A 22,872-nucleotide genomic window follows, 5' to 3' on the forward strand; every position below is an offset into this window, starting at 1 on the left:
GTTGGCCGCTGGGAGCTAGCGGCCCCTCCCGCGAAGGAGCGAGGGGGCAGCGGGCCCTCGCCGAACCCGCCTCTGGCTCTCACCCGCGGTCGCTCTACCCTTGGGAATGCGTGAGAAGTTTGGAGGCTTGGATAAGAGTAGACCCTAGGGAAAAATGAGGCAGGTCGGGAGGGCGCTGTGGTCGGTGGGGACGGTGGCGAAAAACACTGGCTACTTTCAGCCGAGGCTGAAAGCTTTGACCCTTTCCCTCCCTCCCCCGCTCGGCGCGATGCGGCTGGGGGGGAGACCCCAAGCCCTGTAGGGGACCCCAAGCCCTCGGCTCCGCTCGCCTCCTTCCGCACCGGGATGCGGAGTGAGCGCAGGGGCTCCAGAGGCGCGACCGCGAATCGAGGCGCACCCGCTCGCTTGTTCGCTCCTTCTGCCTCCTCCACCCCGCCGCCGCCATGACTCGGCTAAGCTCGCGGAGCGCGCTCAGGCGCCGCGGACAGCGTCCGGGCGAGAGCGGGGGCGAGTGCCGGAGCCGCAGCCGGAGCCGGAGAGGCAAGGCCCCGGGCGAGGGCGCGCCGCAGGCGAGCGGCCCGGCGGCCAGGCGGCGGAGAGGCAGCGAGGGGAGCCAGCAGGTGAGCTAGGTTGCCCTGCGCTGGGCGGGCGCGGGGGCGGATGGGGCGGAGGCCGCGGGAGGAGTCGGGGCTGCGCGGGCGGCCGTCTCCTCCCCCGGCGCTGACGCAGGCTGGTGGCTCCTGGGGAGAATGGACCCTGCGCGGCGCTCGCCGGGGCTTTCCCAGGCTGGAGAGCGCGCCTGAGTGTGTCGCCCGCCGTGCATGGGGAGCCGCTTCCAGCGCGGCTGCGACAGCGGAGGAGGATGCTGTCCGCGAGCGGAGGTGAGTCGCGGTGGGGCCCGGCGCAGCTCTGAGTTCAGCGCCAGCAGGTGCCGGGGGGAGAGGGGAACCGGGTGCCAGACGCCACCGCTTGGGGCTCCGGACGCAGAAGAGGGCTCCTGGGCGCGCCCGTCGTGGGAGTTTGGCTGGGGTGTTGCGGGGATGGCGACAGCAGTTTTCCGCCCGCTCCCTCTTTCTGCTGGGAGAAAAGGAGCGACCTCTCCTCCTTCCTTTTGGCTCTCCCTGACCACCCCTAGTCTCCTTCTGACCGCGCGCGTCTTCTTTCCAGACGTCCTCACCCCAAACACTCGTCTCTCTCCGAGACCGGCTGCTCCCTCCTCCCTGCCGCGAACCCGGTTCTATCCACCTTTGAGCCCTCCCTTCCACTCCAAAACCTCCCCATTGCTCCGGAGCCCATCTCCCGGCCTCTCGAGCGGCTTCCCGCGGCCGGACCCTCTTCCCCACTCATCTGTAGAGCTACGGCTCTGCCCGCAACCGTCGAACAAGCGGGTTTCTCCTATAACCCCTACCTTTTCGCAAACACCCTCAGAGCTGGACCCCGCGTCTCCCCGGACCCAAGCCGTTCCCGAGTCCTCCGTGGACTCCGTTCTGTGCTGCTCCCCCCTGTCCCATTCCCCAGGCTCCCCGCAGCCCCGATGGCTCTCCTCCCTGGCCCGCCCCCTTGGTTTAGGTTCCAGACTGGATGCTGTGCCTGGGAACCAGAACTCAGGGCTTTTGTTTTGTTTTTGCTTTCTTTCTTTTTCTTTTTTTTCTCCTACTGGGGAAACTTTAAAATCCCCGTGGTTCGGCTCCTAAAAAGCGCTATCGGAGGGCTCAACCGCCGAGAGAATCTGGACGCAGGGAGACAGAGATGGGGGAGATTGTGTCGTTCGTCGGAAGGGAGCCTTGGGATGAGTGTACAAAGTAAATTTCAAAACGGAGGTGGTTGCTGCTGCCGGGACCCTCCTTCCCCGGCTGATTCCGTCCCCGTCCGGCAGAGTATTATTGTGACCCTTGGTGGGAGGGCGAGTCTTTTCTCTGCACTTTTTAAGGCGCCCGTCCCTCCCCGCTCCCCTCCCTTGGTGGTGCTGGTGACCTGACCGGGTGGGGGAAGAGCTAGTCGGCGCAAGGGAAATCTGCTTGGAGAGGCTGATGCCACTTGGCTCCTGAGTTGCTTGCTCCCGGACCCGCCAGATTGTGTATGTTTCACTCTAAACTACCCGCCACCCCCAACTGCACCACACAAGTCCTCATTGTTGGGGGTCTGCCAGGGCACGTCTGCCTGGGTTGGGAGAGTCTTAAGGAATGGGATGCGGGTAGGGAGGCCTGGGGCGCTCAGCGAACGGGCGCCGACCCAGCGCGGGCATCCGTGAGCTCCGGCAACTGTTGGCGAGCATGGTTGCGTGCCCACGTGGGTCGGTGCCTGGCGGGTAAGTTTGGAGACTCAGGCACGCCTGGACTTAGATCCTTTAGGAAGAGCCGCGAGTGGAAAGCTTGCGGAAGCGAGTGAGTCTTTTTCTGTCCGGGCGCTGGGCGGGTAAGAAAAACACTGGCTACTTTGTGAAAGCCAAGGCTGAAAGCTTTGACCCTTTCCCTTTCGCCCGCGGCAACCTAATCAGAACTGTGTAAAAGTCAACTTCTTATCAGAAATTGTCTGCTGTTGTCCTTGATTGAAACCCCAGCATTCAAATGGAGTATTGAAGAACTCGCAGACATAGCTTTTGAAGTGCTATTGTTCTTTTCCATACACAGAGGCCCTCTTAAAGGTTTGGGAAGTTCTAAATGCAGTGATTTGAAAGACTGACATTGTAACTATTTGCTGACTCTCAGGGGATTGGCAGGGATGAGAGCAGAGGCCAGGGTGAGAAGTGCAAATGTGTTGCTACAGTTTTCTTGGGAGCAGTGCCACTGTCAAGTAGGAATTCAGTTCTAAGCATCAAGTTGGCAATTAAATCTCCTCCTAAAGCAGATTTAGGGGATGATTTTTACTAGGTTTTTTTTTTTCTTTTTTCTTTTCTTGATGGTTTGCTTAAGGTCTGAGTAGGCATATTTGAAACATTTAATCATGTTCATTGTATTCAACAATAGAATCTGGATAAAAATTACTTATTGTTGATGAAGCTCATCTCACAAGCTGTTTCACAGTATGTTTCATTTGCAAGACACACCACTGTAGGAGGCTGCAGGGAAGAGATGCCATCACTTACTGTTCTGTTCTCTTCCCCAGGCCAGAGAGGAATCTGCTACTTCACTCCCCTCTGCCCTCCAAAGTCATTTCCCTTAAAGGGATGGGGGTTGGCTTGGTACCTGATAGGACCCTTCCTAAAAATTGCATTTGGTGGATATATGGATGCCTGGAGCCACCCTCCAGGCAGATGAAGAATCTAATTGAAGCAACATTTCATTTTGATAATTCACTCAAGTCAAACAGTATTGAAATTCTTTGTGATCAGAGATCTTGAAAACTTTTTTTGTTTCATTTTTGTTTTGTTTTGTAATCTGGATCTGTAAGTGAAAAGGCATTTCAGGTCATCAAGTTGAGCAGGAATAGAGATCCAGGTCTCCTGTACCCATGTCGGTATTCTTCCCACCTCCCCACCTTGACTTACCATCCTCAAGTATATTGTGTTGAACATGTGAAAGACTGAAGCATTTTTCTATATGAGGAATCACCATTATGCACAGACATTGTAACATATCTGCAAAAATGGGGACAGCAGGACAGACGTCTACCTATGGCCCAAGGGATGATGATTATTTGTCGATTGCTATCCTTCTCTCTCTGTTGCTGTCTCTCTATGTCTTTCTCTGAAATTCTTTTTTTTTTAAATTTCAGATTTTATTCATTTATTTGACAGAGAGAGAGATCACAAGTAGGCAGAGAGGCAGGCAGGTTGGGGGGGGAGGCGGAAGCAGGCTTCCCACTGAACAGAGAGCCTGATGTGGGATTTGATCTAGTACCCTGAGACCATGACCTGAGCTGAAGGCAGAGGTTTAACCCACTGAGCCACCCAGGTGCCCCTCGGAATTCTTTATGTTATTAACTCTTTCATAAACTCACTCCCAGTAATATTTTTCCCATTCAAATATTATTTATATTTTAGGAGCTAGAGGGGATACTCGTTTCTCTCCCGGAATATGCCTAGGATATTCGTGTGGATAAAATTTCAAATTTTTCTTCTCTCCTTGCTTATTGGGGTACCTTTCTCCTCTTTCTCACATTATGCCATCATGTTTCATTGTATTTTCTGGGGTGAAGATAATGCAAGTCATACTAATTTAGGTTGATGTAAAAAAGGGTGTCATTTTAAGGCAAAATTACAGGAAGGAGAAGCTGATCACTTGGTTACCCTAATATCACTCCATATTTTCTCTTTGCTCTCCCTGGGTTCATAGGAGTGAGGTCAGATATCATTTTGTGTACATTTGACTGCTCCAAATGTTTCAGTGGAGAGAGAGGTCTTGATTCCAGTAGCCATAAGTTAATGTGGCTGAGAGGAAGGGGGTTGGGAGAATGGATTGACATTGTCCTTTTTTAAAAACAAAAATACATGAGTCATTCAGCATAGGCTCAGCCAAGTTTGATGCCTCCCTGTGCCTGCCTTTCCTAGGCATGTGTATCGTTCTCAGGCTTCTGGAACCTCAAACTCTATTAAACACCATACTTCATTATGCCCTATGCTGTTCTGCTCCATGTCTGTTTCTCTCGATTCCTCTAAAGATTGAGAGTTTCTCCAGGGCCCTGTCGACTTGTCTTCCATGCCTCAGAGGCTTAGCTTTTCCAGGAAGTTCACACTAAATTCTTGCTTCTTCTGATTTATAATGCCTACCAAGGTTACTTTGCAGTAGAGAGAAGATTGTCCTCCCTTTCATGAACTATTTTGAACCTTGAAAACAAAATAAGAGCTTTCTCTTGTAATTTTCAGTGTTTCCTTTTGGGACCAGTCCTTGGCTTCTTTTATGCCCAAACTGTGCATTTCCTGCCCTGTCCTCTCTCCTTCCCTCCTTTACCTTGCTTCCTTTGTTTGTTTGTTTTGTTTTGTCCTTCCCCTTTCACCAAATCAAAGAAATTGCATGAAATCAACAACCACAAAAGGGCTCCCAGCTTAAAGTTTTGTAGTGTGATCTTGCACAGTTGCTGAAATATGCTTTATTCCCTCTTTCATGTGTTATTTCTATTTGGGGGAATAGTCAGGAGGTGGACCTTATCAGTTCTTTGCCCAGTTCCCTGGTAATGTAGGTATTTTAGCTGGGTGATTGTTCCCTTCATGGGTTGTCTGCAGTTGGTTTAAAATTACAATTTAAAGATGGAAACTCTGCCAACCATTGTGTTTTGGGGGCAAGGGGAGAGTGTCTCTGGGTGCTGTCCTGTGAGCACACCTCAAAACCCAGCCACACCACTGGGACATCCAAGCAGAACGTAACAATGTTAACAGTAGACACTGTGTCAGTGAGCGCTGTGTCAAGAGACACATACCAGGTAGCCTAATAGAAGGAATTTAATACAGGAAACTACAAGGAAAATTTTCATAGAATCACACACGTGTCTGAAGAGCTGAGAGTGGGATGGAACAGCAGTGAGAAGCTCCTTCTGGAGTTAGAGGCACAAAGGGAAGGGGTACTGTTCCCAGAGCCTGGGAATTGGGGCTGCATGGTGGGAGCAGGTCCCACACAGGGCTGAGTAGGATCCATCGAGGAGACTGGGCCGCTGCCCAGGATGCCACCTTGAAGCAGAAAGAGAGGGATAGAGGGAGATAGATACCCTAGTTTCTAACCCCCTCCCTTTCTTCCTGTCTCCTGCCTGCCATTCCCATTGATTGACCCTAACTGGAAGTCAGTTGGCCAGGGAGCCTGGGAATGGGACTTGGGCTCAGCTTCCTGCCATGCAGGAAGGCTGCAGCGCAGGGGAAGGAGCCTGAATCGGATCAGAGAGAAACAGGCAAAGGACTAGTTCTGATGCCAGGAAGACTAGTCTCTTATAAAAGTGTTTGTTAATATTGCAGAACTTGGGAATGGGAAGTAAAGCCCTGCTCCTCCTCTAAGCTGCCCTCCCATGCTGTCCCATCCAACCTCCCTTGCTGAACTGTGAGAGGGACCCCTGGCATTGAATCTCTATCTTGCCAGGGGGAGCTACGTCCATGCCAAGTGCCCTGGTGAGTAGAACAGTGATAGTCCCTATTCTGCAGTTCCCAAATCTAGATGACTCTGAAAAGTCCCAATATTTTTCCTAATTCATTGAATGGCAAGACCTGATCTGATCTGAATGGATACGAGGCTACTTATCATATCTGTTGATCCCCCTGAGTGTGAATAGTCATACATATGGCTTGAGAGGTATTGATGAACTTGATTACGGAGGGAGGGACCTAGCTAGGGGTAGTCCAGATACCTAAAAGCTAAGTGTGTGACATGTGACATGTGACATGCGACACGCTGCCTTTCTGAACTGCATATTAAAATCTGCATTCCGAACACATCAGACCCAGGAAATTTGGATTGTGAACCTGTATTTCAACATGACAGGAGAAGGAAGAGTGGAAATGTGGCCTGATTATAGGCAGCTCTAGGCCAGTGCTCCTGGTAAGCAGTACAGCCGTTCCGGGATCACTGAATGCCAGAGCAGGGTTCCTCTGTAGCCTGGCCTAACAGCCTGCTCAGTCTATAGATGGGGAGACTTCATTGAGGTTGGAGAGCTGGTCCATGTGTTGTGGGGTCACCAAGGGCTTCTCAGAGGAGCTGCTACTACTTGAGTTCCCTTTGCAGTCCATGCTGCTTTGGTCTGAAGCTTGGGTGACTTCCAGCCTTGAAGTTTCAGAATGAAGGAAGCCAGCTGGTGAGTGAACATACAGGTAAATCTGCCCTCCAGCTGTGGTCATCTTATCCTTTTGTAGCATTTCACATAGGCACGCACATTTGCACACCCACACACATGTACTCACACTCATGCAAAAACTTTTCAGCTTCTGATCTTATCAGACAGACAGGATGGGTGTCACCATCCCCATTTTCCAGACCCTCAGACCAAGGTTTGAGTAATGAAGTAATTAGGTCCATGGCTGTGGGCAAGTCCCTGAACGCTTGGAGCCTCCACTGGAAAATGAATTCTTACTCATGCTTTTGTTTTAATTGTTTAGCCACAATCAGACCTATAGGGGGAGTGGCAACACAATTAGAACTGTGCCTGGTGCCCATCGACCATCCTTTCTTCCTCACCGCTCCACCTTCAGACAAGTAAAGTAGATTACATGAAGCCACACAGCTATTCCCTTTGAAAGGGAAGGCTACAGTATCATGAAGAGAACTTAGTAGTTGACTGAAGACAGACCTTTTCTCTCTGTGTCTCTGCTTGCTTGCTTGCTTGCTTTCCTGGCTTTAAGAGGAGGGGCTTGAAGAAATGCCACCATACTAATTTTCTCTTTCTCTCCTGGGAAACTGGGTCTCAGTTGGCTGTGAACTTTGTGACCCCTATTGTCTTCACAGATCCAGATACGCACAGGTTGTTATTTTGGTTACTCCAAATCTGACTGGAGAGGAAACAACCAGATCACAAATACAATTTGCTGTAGAGAGCAACTTTATTTCTTGTCAGCACACATGGGACTTTGCTTATCATAATTCATGGTACATGGGCATAATAAAATATTCTCTTTTTCTAAGTATTTTGCAAGATTAGTAAGGCTGCATTCTTAGGGAAAGTTTATTAATCCATAACTTATAGAAAACTCCAGAGGAAGAAGATATGAGATATGTCCTGTAAGACGTCAGCGTTCGTTATTCAACTAGCTCTCTGCCAGGTGTAGTGCAGGTTGCTGATAGGATAGCAACTCTCCCTTGGATGTGATCTAAACCAGCAGTTGTCTCCATTTTGTTTTCAAATTGGGAGGGTGTGAAAAAGTAGGCGGCAGCCCACTGAGTAATCACGGTCCTTGGGATGCTGGTCCCTTCCACCCTTTTGGCGGCACTGTAGCAACATTAGACACAGAGGCATGCATCGGACCCTGGCTGCCTTGCCTCAGGCTGTGTGCCCTGGGTCTCTGCTCTCTTAGCAAATGGAGATGGTGTGCTGGTGGCAAGGGCGATAGCAATGATGAGGGTGATGGTGAGGAGGTTAGTTACCTCTGTGTCCATTACAAGGGGTAATGGCTGATGGGGAAGTACTCTGTGATCTGTCCTGTCACTCATTTACCCATGTTCAGTGTACCCTTGCAGGGTATTGGCACAATGGTGGGCTCCGTGGAAATGGCCACAAAAGATAGGCTTCCTTCTCAAGATTGAGGATTGGTGTGTAAAGCCCAGATACACAGATGACAACACAGTGGCTAAATACAATAACAAAAAAAGTAGAATTAGTTGAGGGATGAATTTTGCCAGCGTCCAGCTAAGTAATTTGAAGGTGAACTGGGATTTGCTGATGGATCGTTCTTTTTTTTTTTAAAGATTTTATTTATTTGACAAACAGAGATCACAAGTAGGCAGAGAGGCAGGCAGAGAGAGAGGAGGAAGCAGGCTCCCCACTGAGCAGAGAGCCTGATGTGGGCCTCGATACCAGGACGCTGGGATCATGACCCGAGCCGAAGGCAGAGGCTTTAACCCACTGAGCCACCCAGGCGCCCTGATGGATCATTCTTATTGTAAATATGTTTCAGGTATTGTGTGGGGTGAATGTCACAGCAGCTGTTGTCTACCAGGGAAGGCACAAATCCACAAATGCATGGAGGAGGTACGTTCTAGGTGAGGGGACCATGGTAAAGGTAGAGATGGGCACCTCCATGTATGGTGAGCCCTGAATGAGCTGGTATGAGCTGGCCAGAGCCGGGGAAAGTGAGGCCGTAAAGGTAGTACCTGGTTGCCATGTTAGCCTTGAGATTGTGGCTGGTGGTGAAACAGGCTTTTCTTTGTGTGCCCTTCTGGGCAGGTCTCACTCTTCTCCTCTTCCCTGAGGTGAACAGGCAGTCTAAGGAGAAATGGGGTTATATTTATTTAGGTGAAACGAGGATAGGTATGTGGCAGGTACGGTGTGTTTTAATGGTCTCTCAGAGGCCTCCTGTGACCATATCTGCAAGCCCAGGTGCCTACAAAGATGGTGTAGTTGACATTGCTGAATGAAACAATCCAGGGGAGGCATTGGGGGGGGCCTTGGGTTAGCTACTATTCAGCTCCAGCCAAGGGTTGCCATAAGAGAGTTCTAGACCAAAGTAGCCAAGTCTTCAGCTTTATTGAGAAAAGTTAGAAATTTTTTAAAGACTTATTTATTTATTTATTTGCCAGAGAGAAAGAGAGAGAGAGAGAACGAGCATGGGAGCAGGGAGAATGTCAGGAAGAGGGAGAAGAACTGAGCAGGGAGCCTTGGACAGGACTCAACCCCAGGACTCTGGGGTCATGACTTGAGCCAAAGACAGATACTTAACTGACTGAGCCACCCAGGCATCCCAAGAAATCTGTTTTTTAATTGTGAAATCCATCAGTTTAAAAATGTGGCACGAAATTAGTTACAGAATAATGACAATAACAACAGAAAAATAACATTTGTAGGCTAAAGATAACTGGCCCATGGGCTGATTTTGACTCATGAACCCCCTCATTGTGGATTCTGGCCTATTCTTGATAATTATCTATGACTACATAGATCTCTCTCAAATGGAAGTTCGATAAATATACCAAGGGGTAAATCGGGCCATTTTTAGTAAGGAAAAGTTTCTGTAAGACAGTTGGATGGTAGGAATTGGTCCTCATTTATTTCTGTGTGTTTCCTCAATCACCTCTTCTGTTGTTCTTGATTAAATGCTACTGATACAGGGTAAACCTTTGGTAAAACCGGTATCCATGGCAATCCCAGTGTGTTGCTCACTGTTTGCTGGGCAGCACTGAGGTATATGTGTGTCTGATTCTACAGCTGCCTTGGTGAAGCCTGTTACATCCTGCTGCCCAGGCAAGTGCCCGTAGTAAGTTAGATGAGTGGGTGTGGTATCTGTAAATGACAGTGTTCTATGGTGTTCTTGTTTAGGGTTGAGCTTTGACTCCCAGCCTCTGAAATATGCACATTTCAAACCAGAGTGAGAACACAAACAACTTAGTATTACTGTGGAATTGAGTGAATGTCATAAATATTTCTTTATCTTTTTCATAGCTCGCATAAAATTGTTAAGATATAAAAAAGTTGTTCATTCTAAAAACAACGAAAATTCATTGGCTATCCATCTCCTAAATGCGTGTGTCTCTTTGGGTTTTCATTAGCGTCTAGCAATATACTTTGAGAAATTAGATTTGAACAGAAGTTTCAGCAGAATATGAAACTCCTGGTGTTCATAATGAACCCGTTTTCAGCACTGATCCACTGCGTACAACAGCCTCCTTTTAACCATTATTTCTTCAGAAATAATCCCTTGTTTATTGAATTTGGAAAACACACAATAAATATGAAAAAAAAAGTCATAATATTTCTACTCAGAAGCAGTCTCTGTAATGTTTTGAATTACAGAGATAAACAGGCTAGAGATTGAGGTCAGATGAATATGGGTTTCTATCCAGGCTTCTTCTTTTATGTATTCTTTTTTTTTTTTTTTTAAGATTTTATTTATTTATTTGACAGACAGAGATCACAAGTAGGCAGAGAGGCAGGCAAAGAGAGAGGGGGGAAGCAGGCTTCCCGCCGAGCAGAGAGCCCGACGCGTGGCTCTATCCCAGGACCCGGGACCACGACCCGAGCCGAAGGCAGAGGCCCCAACCCACTGAGCCTCTCAGGCACCCCTTTTATGTATTCTTGATAAGTCTTATTTTTCTCACCTATGAAATAGAAATATGGATATTATCTCTTTTATCTGATATTTTCTTGATTCAACCAGATAATGTACATGAAGCACATAGCTCTTCGCTCTTTTATCTGATATTTTCTTGATTCAACCAGATAATGTACATGAAGCACGTAGCTCATTGGTTGGTACACAGAATGCATTAAAAAATGAGCAATATGCTTATGTCTCCTATTCCTTTGGCTACAAACATTTTACTTTGTGGAATCCATGTGGTCAATGACCTATTTTCTGTTAAAAAAAAAAAAAAAAAAGGACGACTTCCCTTGTTCCCATATCTCTTTAAGAATCACTCTCCCTAGTATCCTTTTTAATATATTTCTTTACAGACCTGAATCATCCTTAAACTTTTCCCTTGCATGTTTAAGGTGTTTTCCATCCTTCTTTATTATAAATAATTATTTGATGGATATCTCTCTTCATCAATTGTTGGTGGCAGCTTGATTTTCTGGTTAATATAGTGACTGCATCTCAATGGGAAATGGGCAGGACTCCTGCCAGCATCCTCCATTGGAACCCATGCCGATGATGGATGGGAATGTTCTGTATCTGCACTGTCCAATATAGTAGCCACTAGCCATGCATGGCTGTTGAGCATTCGAAATGCAGCTGGTGTGACTGAGAAACTGATTTTTTTTTTAAATTTTTAACATTACTTAATTTTAGTTTGAAAAGCCCTGTGAGTTCATGGCTGCCATATCGTACAGCATGGGCTTCTGCTTTTCCGGTTAAAGGAGTAGAGTAGACCTAGGCTGGGGTTTGTTTTTTAGAGAAACCTGTCAGTGAAACATCTAGCTTTATCTTTTGGCCTTTTCCTTTAATTCTCTGGTACAGGTACTTAAGTACTGGATTTTCCCTTTCTTTGTGTACCTTCTTTTTATTTTGGCAGAGGGTTGATAGAGGACACATCATGTGCCAGCTAACTTCTTAACTTAGAAGCTGAGTTTTCAGTTTTGCTGATGTGAGGACAGTTCAGGTTGTCAGTGACAAGAATGTAGCTTAGTATGACTTTGGTCTAAAGGGGAACTCCTTGGCCTTTTTAATAGGATACTTTTAATATCTCAGGGAAAGTCTAAGTTGCCTCTTATAATCGGTGTCTAAATATCTAAATATATTACTACAGGGCTTGATTTTGAACACAGGACAAGTAAGAAAACGAAGTTTTTGCCTTGATTTTTGTTGGGTTTTGATTTATTTTGTTTTGGGTTTTTCTTTTTCTTAGAATAATCTCAGTGTGGTTGATGCACAGATTGGTTGATGCACAACCAATCTCAGTGTGTAAATGGCCTATTAAAAGGGCCATTTACAGAAAAGGGTATACAAAGAGCCAACATACACAAAAAGGTATAGTTCATTCCCAGAGAAATGCAAATTAAAGCAACAAAAAAGCCATTTTTCAAATAGAAGATTGAACAATTTTCAATTTTTTGGAGTTTCACTAATGTTGATGAGGCTGTGGAAAAAAACAACACAGTGCTGATGGAAATGTGAAATTGCTACTAACTCATCAGAAAATAATCCTGCAGAATCTAGTAAGAGTTCTGATTCTCGCACCTTTGCACAAATGCATTTTACTCATAGAAATTATTTGACCAAGAAGTTAGCATGTGTAAAAGCCTGGTTAGCCAGAGGGAGCCATGTTGTTGTAAGCTTAGATTGACCATGCCCCTCCCAGAGGAACTTACTTACAAATCCCGGATATAGGGGCGGGCCAGGCCGGATGGAGACATCCAATCAGTGGGGTGCACATATATTTGCTATGGTGAGCTGGAATTCAATTGGCCACCGGTATGGCTGACCGAGCATGACTGTGCAGTTTTCCCTGTGTGTTGCAATCTCATTGGCCACCTGGGTGTGGGCCGGGCTCAACCACGTCTATAAAGGTTAGTGTGGGAGGTCAGGTGGGGGTAGCGTCCTTCGGGTGGTCGTTTGAGGTCTCCTGGCTGTCGGGGGAGCGGTCTCGTGGGGAAGTGGCCTCATCTTCAGGGGAGCGACCTCTTCCGGTAGGGTTGTGGTGGGGAAGCAGAGTCCCCGGGTCGGGGAGCAGCGTGGTCGGATAGCGGTCTTGCGAGGGAGCGGCGTGGTCCGTGAGCGGCCTCGTCCGGGGAGCAGCCTCCTGGTGTAGGGTTGTGGTGGGGAAGAGGAGTCCCAGGGTCCGGGAGCGGAGTCCCGGGGTCGGCGATCAGCGTGGTCCGTGAGCGGCCTTGGCTGGGGGCTGCGTGGTTGGTGAGCGGCCTTGTCCGGGGTGCACTCTCGTTGGGGGAGCGGCCTCCTCGGGTAGGGTTGTGGTGGGGAAGCAGAGTCCCAGGGTCGGGGAGCGGAGTCCCGGGGTCGGGGATCTGCGTGGTCCGTGAGCGGCCTTGTCCGGGGTGCATCCTCGTTGGGGGAGCGGCCTCCTCGGGTAGGGTTGTGGTGGGGAAGCGGAGTCCCGGGGTCGGGGAGCGGAGTCCCGGGGTCGGGGAGCGGCGTGGTCCGTGAGCGGCCTTGACGGGGAGCTGTGTGGTCCGTGAGCGGCCTCGCGTGGAGCAGCCTCACTGGGGAGCGGCGTTGCGGTGGGGTTTGTGGTCAGGTAGGGTCGTCCTCAGGTAGCGGAGTTGGGAGCGGCGTTGTCGGGGTCAGTGTCCTGGTCCTGTCCTGGTCGTTGTCGCCCGGACTGGTCGGTTTGATTTTAGATGCTTGGCAAGGAATAAAACTTTGTGGGACTTTCGCATTACATCAGTCTCCTTCCTTTGATCAGGGACCCTAACTGTGCATTAGAATATTTATTGCAGCATTGAGGTGGAATTAAAAAAACTGATAGCTAGAAGTCCATCAGGAAATCCATTGGAAAAATTAAGATCTAAACCAAGAGAAGTCTATAGTATGGAATATTATGAAGCTGTTACAAAGAATGAGTTATGGACACACACTGACCTAGAGGAATATGTAGGATATGTTAAATGAAAATAGAAAGCTTTAGAGTCATATGCATGATTTTTTTAAGGTAGCCTTTGCACTGTAGGGCTGTCTCTCTGGGATGTTAATTCTTAGGAGGTAGGGAAAAGGTGATGGTGTTTTGAGAGAAATTCTCTTCTTTTTATCCCACTAAAATGATAACAACATGGGAGATTTAATTTGACCATTTAATTATGTATTTCATAGTAACTGGACTAGGAAAGAAGAAATCCAGGTTCTGTTTTGACTTACATGCCATGGATTATATTATTGGATTCCTAATCTCTTCTATCACCTGTTGAGGAAATATGAGGAATTATCAAATGCTCCAAGGTCCTCCTAGGACAAGATAATGTTTCCTCTGCACTTCTTACATTTTGCTGTAGTTATATACCAAGATTTAGAAGATCATAAATTAGTATGTCAGCTATGGTCCCCTAAAAAAGGGCCATCAGTCTTCACTTGAGAAGGTTCAGTGCATTTATGCCCATACTTAGCATATGGAAAATGGACACTCAGTCTGGAACACAGCCTACTTTTCATAGAATCTCCCAGTCATAGAACAATACATCTAGGAAGAAATGAGCAGACTTTAAACATGATTGCTCATCAGAATTATCTGCAAATCGAATAAATGCAGATCTATCCTATGCATACCCTCGAATGTACAGAATCAAAATATCTAGAAACTAAGCCCAGGAATCTTTTAAAAAATGACAACCAAGGGATTCTGAGCCATCTCCTTTGTACACTAGTGTTTGTGGACTACAGATGAAGTTTATCCTATAAGGTCGAGCTGCCTGTCAACAAGGCAGGGAAGACAACAAACATTTGTAAAGTCCCTACATAGGAAATACCTCTTAGTGCTAAGCCCTCCTGCACAGCTAGCAAGATGTATGAAATTCAAACATGTTAGTAGAGTTTCATTTTTCCCAGACTAGGATCCTTGATAAGGAATTTTTCCTAAAGTAACATACAAGTCTTGCCATAAAGGATTACCCTGAGCCACTTTAATCTGCAACTGATTCTCTGTGTCCTGATAGGCTGTGTCCTAATCTTTAGTCCAAGGGCATATACTTTATGCAAAAACTCCATCATCCGGTGGAGCCCTCTTTAAAACTTTGTTAAAGCTAATGGTCAAATTGTAGTTGTATAGTCCCTCTTTAAAAAAAAAAAAAAAAAAAAAAACAGTCTATTAACACCAGACCTTCAATTTCTGAAATGCTTAAAAGAATATTACCACTAACAGAAAGACCAAGTGGAAAGGGAACCATTTAGAAACACTGAAACAAAGCAAATGGCACGCATGGCATTTCTTTTTAGTTCTAAGGCAGTGAAGTACCAGATGTCATGTAACAAAGTCTGAGGGGACCATGGAACCTAATGGGCATAGCCAGAGTGCTAGCTTTAAAAAGCTCTTGTGCTTATAAAAACAAGCAACTTGTCACCATTAACTCCATATGTTAGACTTAAGACTTTTTCCAGCCTGCATTTGATTTACTTAAACACTTGTAATGCTTACCTTTTGCATTAAAAGGGAGAATATTAGTGAATAAGGGGTTTGTCCAGCCCTGTTATAGATCTTTCACATAGTAGGTTGCTTAGTAAAAATCTGGTGGCTCTGTTAGCTACTACCTTCTAATTGTGGGGATGGAAAAGGAAAGGTCAGCTGAAGTTATCTCTGAACTTGAAATAAGCTACACAACATAAGCAGTGACTTCATTATCTTATGGGGATGGCAGGAAATGGTGAGTTTGAAAATCCACAGCAGAAGTCTCTAATTCCACAATCTTAAAATGAGCCTTGGTTAATTTCAGGGTACACAATGCATAGATATAGTTACAAAATTACCAATGACCAGTCCTTCAAGTTCTTTTTCCTAGAAATCTATGGAATTATCCAAATGCAATGTTGCTCACACCTGTCTGACCACTGCTCCTTTGTCTCCATTGATGGATCCCCTCCCTACCCCAACCCCATTTGCTGCTCACATTATCACTCAGAACGTTCTCTGCAAGCTCTGTATTCTCTGCTCCAAACATGTTGATTGTTTTTCAGGGCACTAGTTCTATTATCTCTGTTCTGATGAGTTTCAGGCCTTTATTTCCTGTTCTGGCTTCTTCATGCTTCCAGTCTGATATGTTCATGATGGCTGCTGGACATTTCTATGTAGATGCCAACTTTTTTGAAACTGTTTATCCTTTAACACTTGTCCTCTTCCTATCCTCATTCAGGTTGGAGAAATCTAACCACCCAAGGTCAAAACTGCTCATTTTTTTTCTTCCCCACTATCATTACTCACTGAATCTTAGCATTCCTTTTTCCCAGCAGCAATGTCTTCCCTCCATCTCATTTCTCTCAATCTTCTTTCATTATATCATTCTCATGTGGCCATAATAACCTCCTAATTTCCCACTGCCTCCGTCAGTTCTATGCCTCAGTACCAAATTAATCCTCCTCAAGTACATTTATGTCATGTAGCTCTGCTGATCCAGAACACTTCAGTAGGCCATGACTTCTCAAGAATGCTGTTCAAACTCATTTTTCTGAAGTCCCAAACCCTCTGCAACTCTTTCCCTTTCCCCTCTGTTCTGGTCCGAGGAGTCTGCCATTTCACCAGACATGACCACAGCTCACTCCTACTCCATCCACTTCATTTTTAGCACCTAGGAGGCTGTCCTGAGCTCTGTCCTCCCATGTGAAAGGTCCCTTCCCTTCAACCTCTAGATTTATGTTTCATCTCTAGCGTGACCAAACAAACCCACAGAGACCACCTTTAACAGCTTTTTTGTTAGCACTAGTCACCTTTAATATAGAGCCTGTATCTTCAACTACTTCATATGCTTCCCCTAGTATTTCATAAATAGTAAATGCTCAAAGATTTATTTTGATTAGATTTAGAAACTGGCCTATTGCCTTGTTTATGATTCTCCATCCAACCTGCCCAAAACAATGAAAGAAAAAAGAACCCAAAGAAAATACTGGCAGGTAAGCTAAGTACCCCTCCTCCAAGGTTCAAACAAAGTTCTGTGAATAGAATTCAGTCTCCTCTGTCTCTGTTCAAATAATGCATGTCTCCTAAGACTGGGAAATCTGTACTTGGGGAAAGGTACCAGCCCAGATGGAGATATGGAGGAATGACTCTTGCCATAGGAACTTTTCTAACTTCCAGTTTGAAAAAATTCCTTTAGGGGGATTTTCTGATATACATGTGTGTCCCTCACCGTAACCAGCAACTGGTCCTTGTTTATGTGGGACAGGCAATTAGCATAGACCTGGATGGTTTCCCTAAGATTTTGCAAGTTCTGTGTTTCTGACTCTTAGAAGAATAAGTCATGATTTTACCTAGATGAATTTTCCTTAGCCAAACTACCTTTTAAAAAATACTAAAAACACAATTCTTCTTTCCAGCCCAAATTTTTATTTTTTCAAATATTCATAGTACAAAAGCATAATTCTTAAAACCCTGGTGTGAGTTTCCAGATAGATATATTTTTCTAAGATCTTACTCATTTTAGAGCAAGCGAGCACACAAGTGGGGAGGGGTGGAGAGAGAGTGAAACAAAATCTGAGGCAGATTCTGCGCTGAGTGGGGGGCTTGATCCCACAACTGCGAGATCATGACTTGAGCTGAAACCAAGAGATGCTCAACTGACTGAGCCACCCAGGCACATTACTTTCTTAATTATGCTAACTGGGATTGATTAAGTCTTAATATATTTTGCTGTGAAGAATTGGCTAATACTAAGAATAGATTAAATATTCTAGAAAATGATGGACCCAGGGACTGAGTCAAAGTATGCTAGCTTGGAGGGTATACATATAAGTCTTCAGGAAAGAAAAAAAAAAAAGATGCACACCCTTCTCTTTGTCTTCTAGTGTGAGAGATTCATTCCAAAGCCTGCTTCTATTAGTATGCCAATGAGGCTGAAATCAAAGTGTCAACAGGGCAACATTTCCTCTGACAGCTAGAGGGGAGAATCTGTCCATTCCCTCTAGCTTCTGATGACTGTGGCTACCTCATTCCAAACTTTCTCCATGGTCACACTGCCTTGTCTAATCTCTTGCTTCTTTAAGGACATGTGTGATTGCATCTTTAGGCTCTTCCAGATAACCTAGTGCAATCTCTTGTCTTGATATTCTTAATAAATTTGTAATGCTCTCTTTTCTTTTTTGTCATACAAGGGAATACACATTCTAGAACATCGATGTATTTTGCGAGCCATTATTCAGCCTACTAGAATGATGATGATTATTCTGCATATATAAAAAACTTAAAGTTTTAAACTATAAAACAGCAAAAATATTAGTGTCTATACCATATGGTCAACAATGATTATTCTTGGGAGTGGGTCGACCAAGAATTTTCACTTTCACTACCACACATGCTTATTTTTTCCCCCTAATATTATTGTGCTTTTGAAACCATTCACTCTTCTATTAAGAACATGTAACTGATATGTTTGTATTGAGGGATAAAATGGCAAGGATTAAAGTGCAAAATTCCAGCCATATAAAAGCAAAATGATGCCCTAATTGGGTATCTTTCTCCTTCATCTCATGGTACTTCTTTCCAGCACGGCCCTCCCTCGTCCTTGTGCTGCTGCTCATTCACTCATCTGTGCAACTTGGATTGAAAACACACTTGAGACAATTAAATCCAAACTTGGATTTGCTTGGCCTCAAAGTCCCTGCTGTTCCCTCTGTTGCAGGCTGTTTCTCTTAATTTCTCCCTTCAAAGACCAAAGAACTTTCCAGAAGAAAGGGGACAAGGAGAAGAATTGGAAGGAATAGGGAATATTTCTTTTTTTTGACTTGTGGTCTGAGATGTCTTTGGTTTCGTGTATGTTTGTTTTCCTCTCCTCAGCAAAGGCTGCAGAGTCCTGTGTGGGGATAGATCAAGCCTTACTCTTCACGTCCCAAACTCTACCATTTGTGGAAGGTTTCTTTGCTATGCTGCTGACTTAGTATCATTTGTCCTCTTTCTCAATTTGGATTCTTGGAGCATTTGCTATCTTTTAGGCAAGGATAGTAGGAGAATGCCCTAAGAAATGCAGTTTCCCTTCAATCTGCTGCCAGAGCCCAGTGCCGCAGATTTAAGATACATAGATCTCATTGGTGATTAATAACTCCCCCCATCACTCTCCTCTAACATCCAGTTTCTTTACAAATCCCTAGCAAGATCAAAGTGTCCACTGGTTTGAGCAAACTAAGGATTTGTAATTACACAGCGGTGTCCTTCCCTAGAAACGAGACTTCAACATGTTGAAGGACAAATCTGGAAACCCATCTTCTTTTCTATAGATATCTTAAAGAATTAGTCACTGTTGCATTGTATCTACTTGGCCATACTTTGCATTTTTTGTAGACAAGATATTTTCCATTGTTTTGGTGAAATAACAGTTTTAACATGTATATGCAATCAGGCATTTAATTAAATCAACTTAGTTTATCACTGGGTGCATTTATTGTACTGTCTAATCACGGAGGTAAACACAGCTGCCATGGGCATGTGGTGAGAATACTCTGGAAAAAGGGGGCATGGTGGGAAATCTGTTTAAAAGCTGCCAATTTATCTTTCCTTTTCTCACTTGAAATTTTGTAGAGAGGGGCTAGTTTTCACTGATAACAAAGGCAGCAGTCAAGTATATACTTTTTAAGGAGTTGAAGAAATCTAGATTTCATAGAAATGAATCATGGGAAAAGTGTATAACCAAGCTTCTCAAAACTGATGTGTGTAGAAATCACCTGGAATCTTGTGAAAATGCAGATTCCAATTTAGTGGGGCTGGGCTGGGGCCCGAGATTTTCAAACAGGCATTTCTGGTAATGTTCCCCACCCCCACCCCCACTCTCCTGGCGCTGATGCTGCTGGGGTTGGTTCAAGAGACAAGCAAGATTGAGAGGAGTCCGTCAAATGATTCGAGGTCACCATCTTTTTGAAATCAAGAAAACATCCACATCTTTTGTTTTTAGGGGCCAAAATATAGTGTTCTTTTTTGATGAATTAAAGAAGCTCTAATCCAGCGGAGTGCCTTTCTGATATTCCAAGCCTGCAATAATAGCTGCTTAGTTCTTTAAATGGCTTGGTTTACTCTGGACTTTTAAAATGTATGTATTTTTAAATTTCCAAATGCTACCATACTCATTGAGAGTAGAAACAGGATCCTGATAGTGCTGGATGCATATTAAATATTTAACATATGTGTCACCAATTGAGTAAGACTCTTTTGTTTCTATAAGGTATTTCCAGTGATCCTTGTCAGTGAATTTCCCCTTTTGCAAATTAAACAATTGAGAGAGCTTAGGAGGACACTGGGTCTAAGCTTTAAATGTGAACAGAGATTAAAGGCAAAGGTTAAGGCTTCCTATTAGATTTCAAAGAAATACTCTGAGATCTCTGGGAAACTGTCATCACCTGAATGCCCTGTCCTTCCCTTCAAGATTGCTATGCCAACGCCCTTGACATTGCTCCTCATTCAAAGCAAGCCTTCTTTTTCAATCATTTTCCCTTCTGTTTTGGTATGAACTTAACACTTTGTCAGTGGGATAATCCTGTGTATCTTCGAGAGGTTGGAGGTGGGTAAAGAGATCATGGACAACATTTATGTCCCAGCACCTATCTTGACACATCTTATTTATGTATAATTAGGTGTACTTACGATCAGAATTCAAACTTAGGGATTTTGCAAATATGACCATTTCCTAAATCATTTCTAGACAAAAACTTTAGCTTTGAAATTTTGAAAATACTTTTGAAATCTGTTACTTTAATTTAGGGCGTATATAAAATCAGGATCAAATTTCATTTGTGGGTCGCATCTAACAATTATTAGAGTGTTTGAACTTCAGCCTTGTTTTGTGCTAGGAGAGAGAAGCGGACAGTAAATAGCAATGGAATGCAGCTATAAATTGGAAATGCATACAGGACTTAATTTAATATAGAAGACTAAAGTAGCCTTCCACTTGCCAGGATACTGTAAAATCAATCTTCTCTCAGAAATAAGGAAAAACTGAATGAAGTCATTAGGAGTTAAAAATAGTAGATAAGGGGCGCCTGGGTGGCTCAGTGGGTTAAGCCGCTGCCTTCGGCTCGGGTCATGATCTCAGGGTCTTGGGATTGAGTCCCACATTGGGCTCTCTGCTCGGCGGGGAGCCTGCTTCTCTGCTTCCCTTCCTCTCTCTCTCTCTGCCTGCCTCTCTGTCAAAAAAAAAAAAAAAATAATGTAGATAAAATCTTCTCAAGCTGCCTATATAAACTTCACAGAGTCCTTACTGTTTATTTTTTGTTACACACAATATATTATTTGCCAAGTTCCACAAACCTAATTGCCAGAGCAGAGGCTCCCAGGCACCTCCTCCCCCCCCCTTTTCTGAAGCAGAGTCATGAACTGATTACATGGAATAAATAACTCATTAGGGTCATCCATACATACTTGAAATAAGAAAATATGGCTAAGTGTCCTCCACAGACAGGCTACTTAACCAGTTTTCTCTATTCAGACTTTATTCACTTACCAAACCAAACTTCAGATCACATTTGTCTATTAAAATCCTCAACATCCTACTGGAAAGTGAATTGTGCTTAGTGAAGGAACTAATCTTTAAAACGAGCTTACTTTTTTGGGAGAATGCTTTGGACATCCTAACTTTTCAGTGTCCACAAGGGCTAAAACCTCTCTCTGGCCTTCTAGAAGAAATTTTCATAGCCTTGTGAGGGTTTGTACTCCCCAGTTTGTTTCCCAAAATAGAGAGAAATGAGAGCTGTCACAAGTTTCTTTCAAATTCTCCATAGAAACCCTGATCAATCTGATATTTTCCAAACTATCATAATCTGGAATTTCTAGCCAAATAGCATTTCAGCTGTTGTGTATTTAAGTGTCTATTGTTTATAAGTAACAGAAACCAATTTGAGATACTTTAGACTAAAAAGGGGAATATATTTCAAGGATTCAGACTGGGCTCTGGGGACTTGAAGGTGAAATCATGGTTGAAGGTGAAATCATGGACCTTTCTCAAAAGCCCTGGTCTCACCAGACCTACAGTCTCTCAGTATCACAGTACCTGAATTCTGAAAAGAAAGAAGTGGCTATCCATGTTTCAACTAACAAAGGCCAGGGACCCAATTTTAGGTAACTTAAGTCAAAAACCTGGTACCAAGCTCTACAGACAAGGTACAGAGCTTGGGAATCCCTGTGGCCAGGCTACAAATAGTACCCACTACAGGAAGTATTGATTTTTTTTTTTTTTAAAACATTAAGACAATAGTAGTGATCAAATTTTTACAACTCCTTAATCTGTACTTCATACAAGCCTACTCAAAATGTTCTAGAAGGGTTGAAGATAAACCCAGTAGTTCTGAGCTTGGGTTTCCTGGACCTATAAAGATCCATGCTAGGATTCTGAAAGTTCTTCAGCCGCTCCCGTGTTCTGAGAAGCCTTCACTTACTTACCAGGATAAAGCTGCAAAGGATCACTAGCCCCTTGAGTTTCTTGGATTTTTAGCTAAAATGTTATTAAGTTGATGTGGTAATGTTCTGTGTCCTCATGATAGAAGTTCATTATATAGATCTTTATTTAATCATGGAGAAATTAAACTCAGAAACAGACACAGTACTAATAGCAAACACTCATGCAGTGTCTTCTGTGTGCCTGTGCTCTTCCAGTACTCCAGACGTGATCTTTCCAAAGCTGCAGTTCATTGACAAGGGAGGTAGAAGGAGATATTTAAGTGCCAGAGAAGACTGGGAGCCACCAAACCAAGTCTTCAGTTAGAGTTCAGCATCAGCGGTGATCCTCATGCAGAGATAGAAACATCTTGCTCTTGACAGGGAGTTAGTTATTCCCAGAACAAACTTCATAACTGAGTCTTCTTTTGCTTGCCACCCCTGAGTTTGATTCTAGCCACAGTTTCACACATTCCCAAGTTGTAGTTTTGGTCTGTGTTCAAAGTAACCCTTCAGCAGGCTTGCATTTTTTACTGTGCTGGACATCTGGGGTTAGACTGTTTAGCAAGATAAAATATCCTCATTAGACTATAGAACAATTTGAAACCACATAGGGCTGTTGTACTCTTTCAAGAATTTGAAATGTGTACTCTGATCTGCCACATGGCTTGTCTATCACTTCAAAACCATAAAGTAGCTATTTAATAACAATCCAGATCTAAGTGTTACTTTGTTAGATAATGAACCAGATACCTTTTCATAAATATTCATGGAAACACTCAGAGATGATATCCCCTCCTTTACA

General features: G+C 44.5%; 1 protein-coding gene across 3 annotated transcripts in view; it reads left to right on the top strand.

The window, feature by feature from the left end:
• The first annotated feature begins 656 nt into the window (after positions 1-656).
• Positions 657-22,872, top strand: part of LOC309857137 (uncharacterized protein) — a 77,918-nt gene continuing 55,702 nt past the window's right edge. The window contains exon 1 of one of the 3 annotated variants that reach the window (XM_082749987.1): positions 657-881. In XM_082749987.1, coding sequence (XP_082606113.1) covers positions 661-881 — 221 coding nt within the window. In that variant the 5' untranslated portion in view covers positions 657-660. Of the gene's footprint in view, positions 882-2,058; positions 2,078-22,872 lie in introns of those variants that run through there. The other 2 variants (XR_014307492.1, XR_014307493.1) reach the window with 2 other exon arrangements.

Source organism: Mustela nivalis, assembly GCF_964662115.1.
Source record: "Mustela nivalis genome assembly, contig: HAP1_SCAFFOLD_422, whole genome shotgun sequence".
NCBI lineage: Eukaryota > Metazoa > Chordata > Mammalia > Carnivora > Mustelidae > Mustela > Mustela nivalis.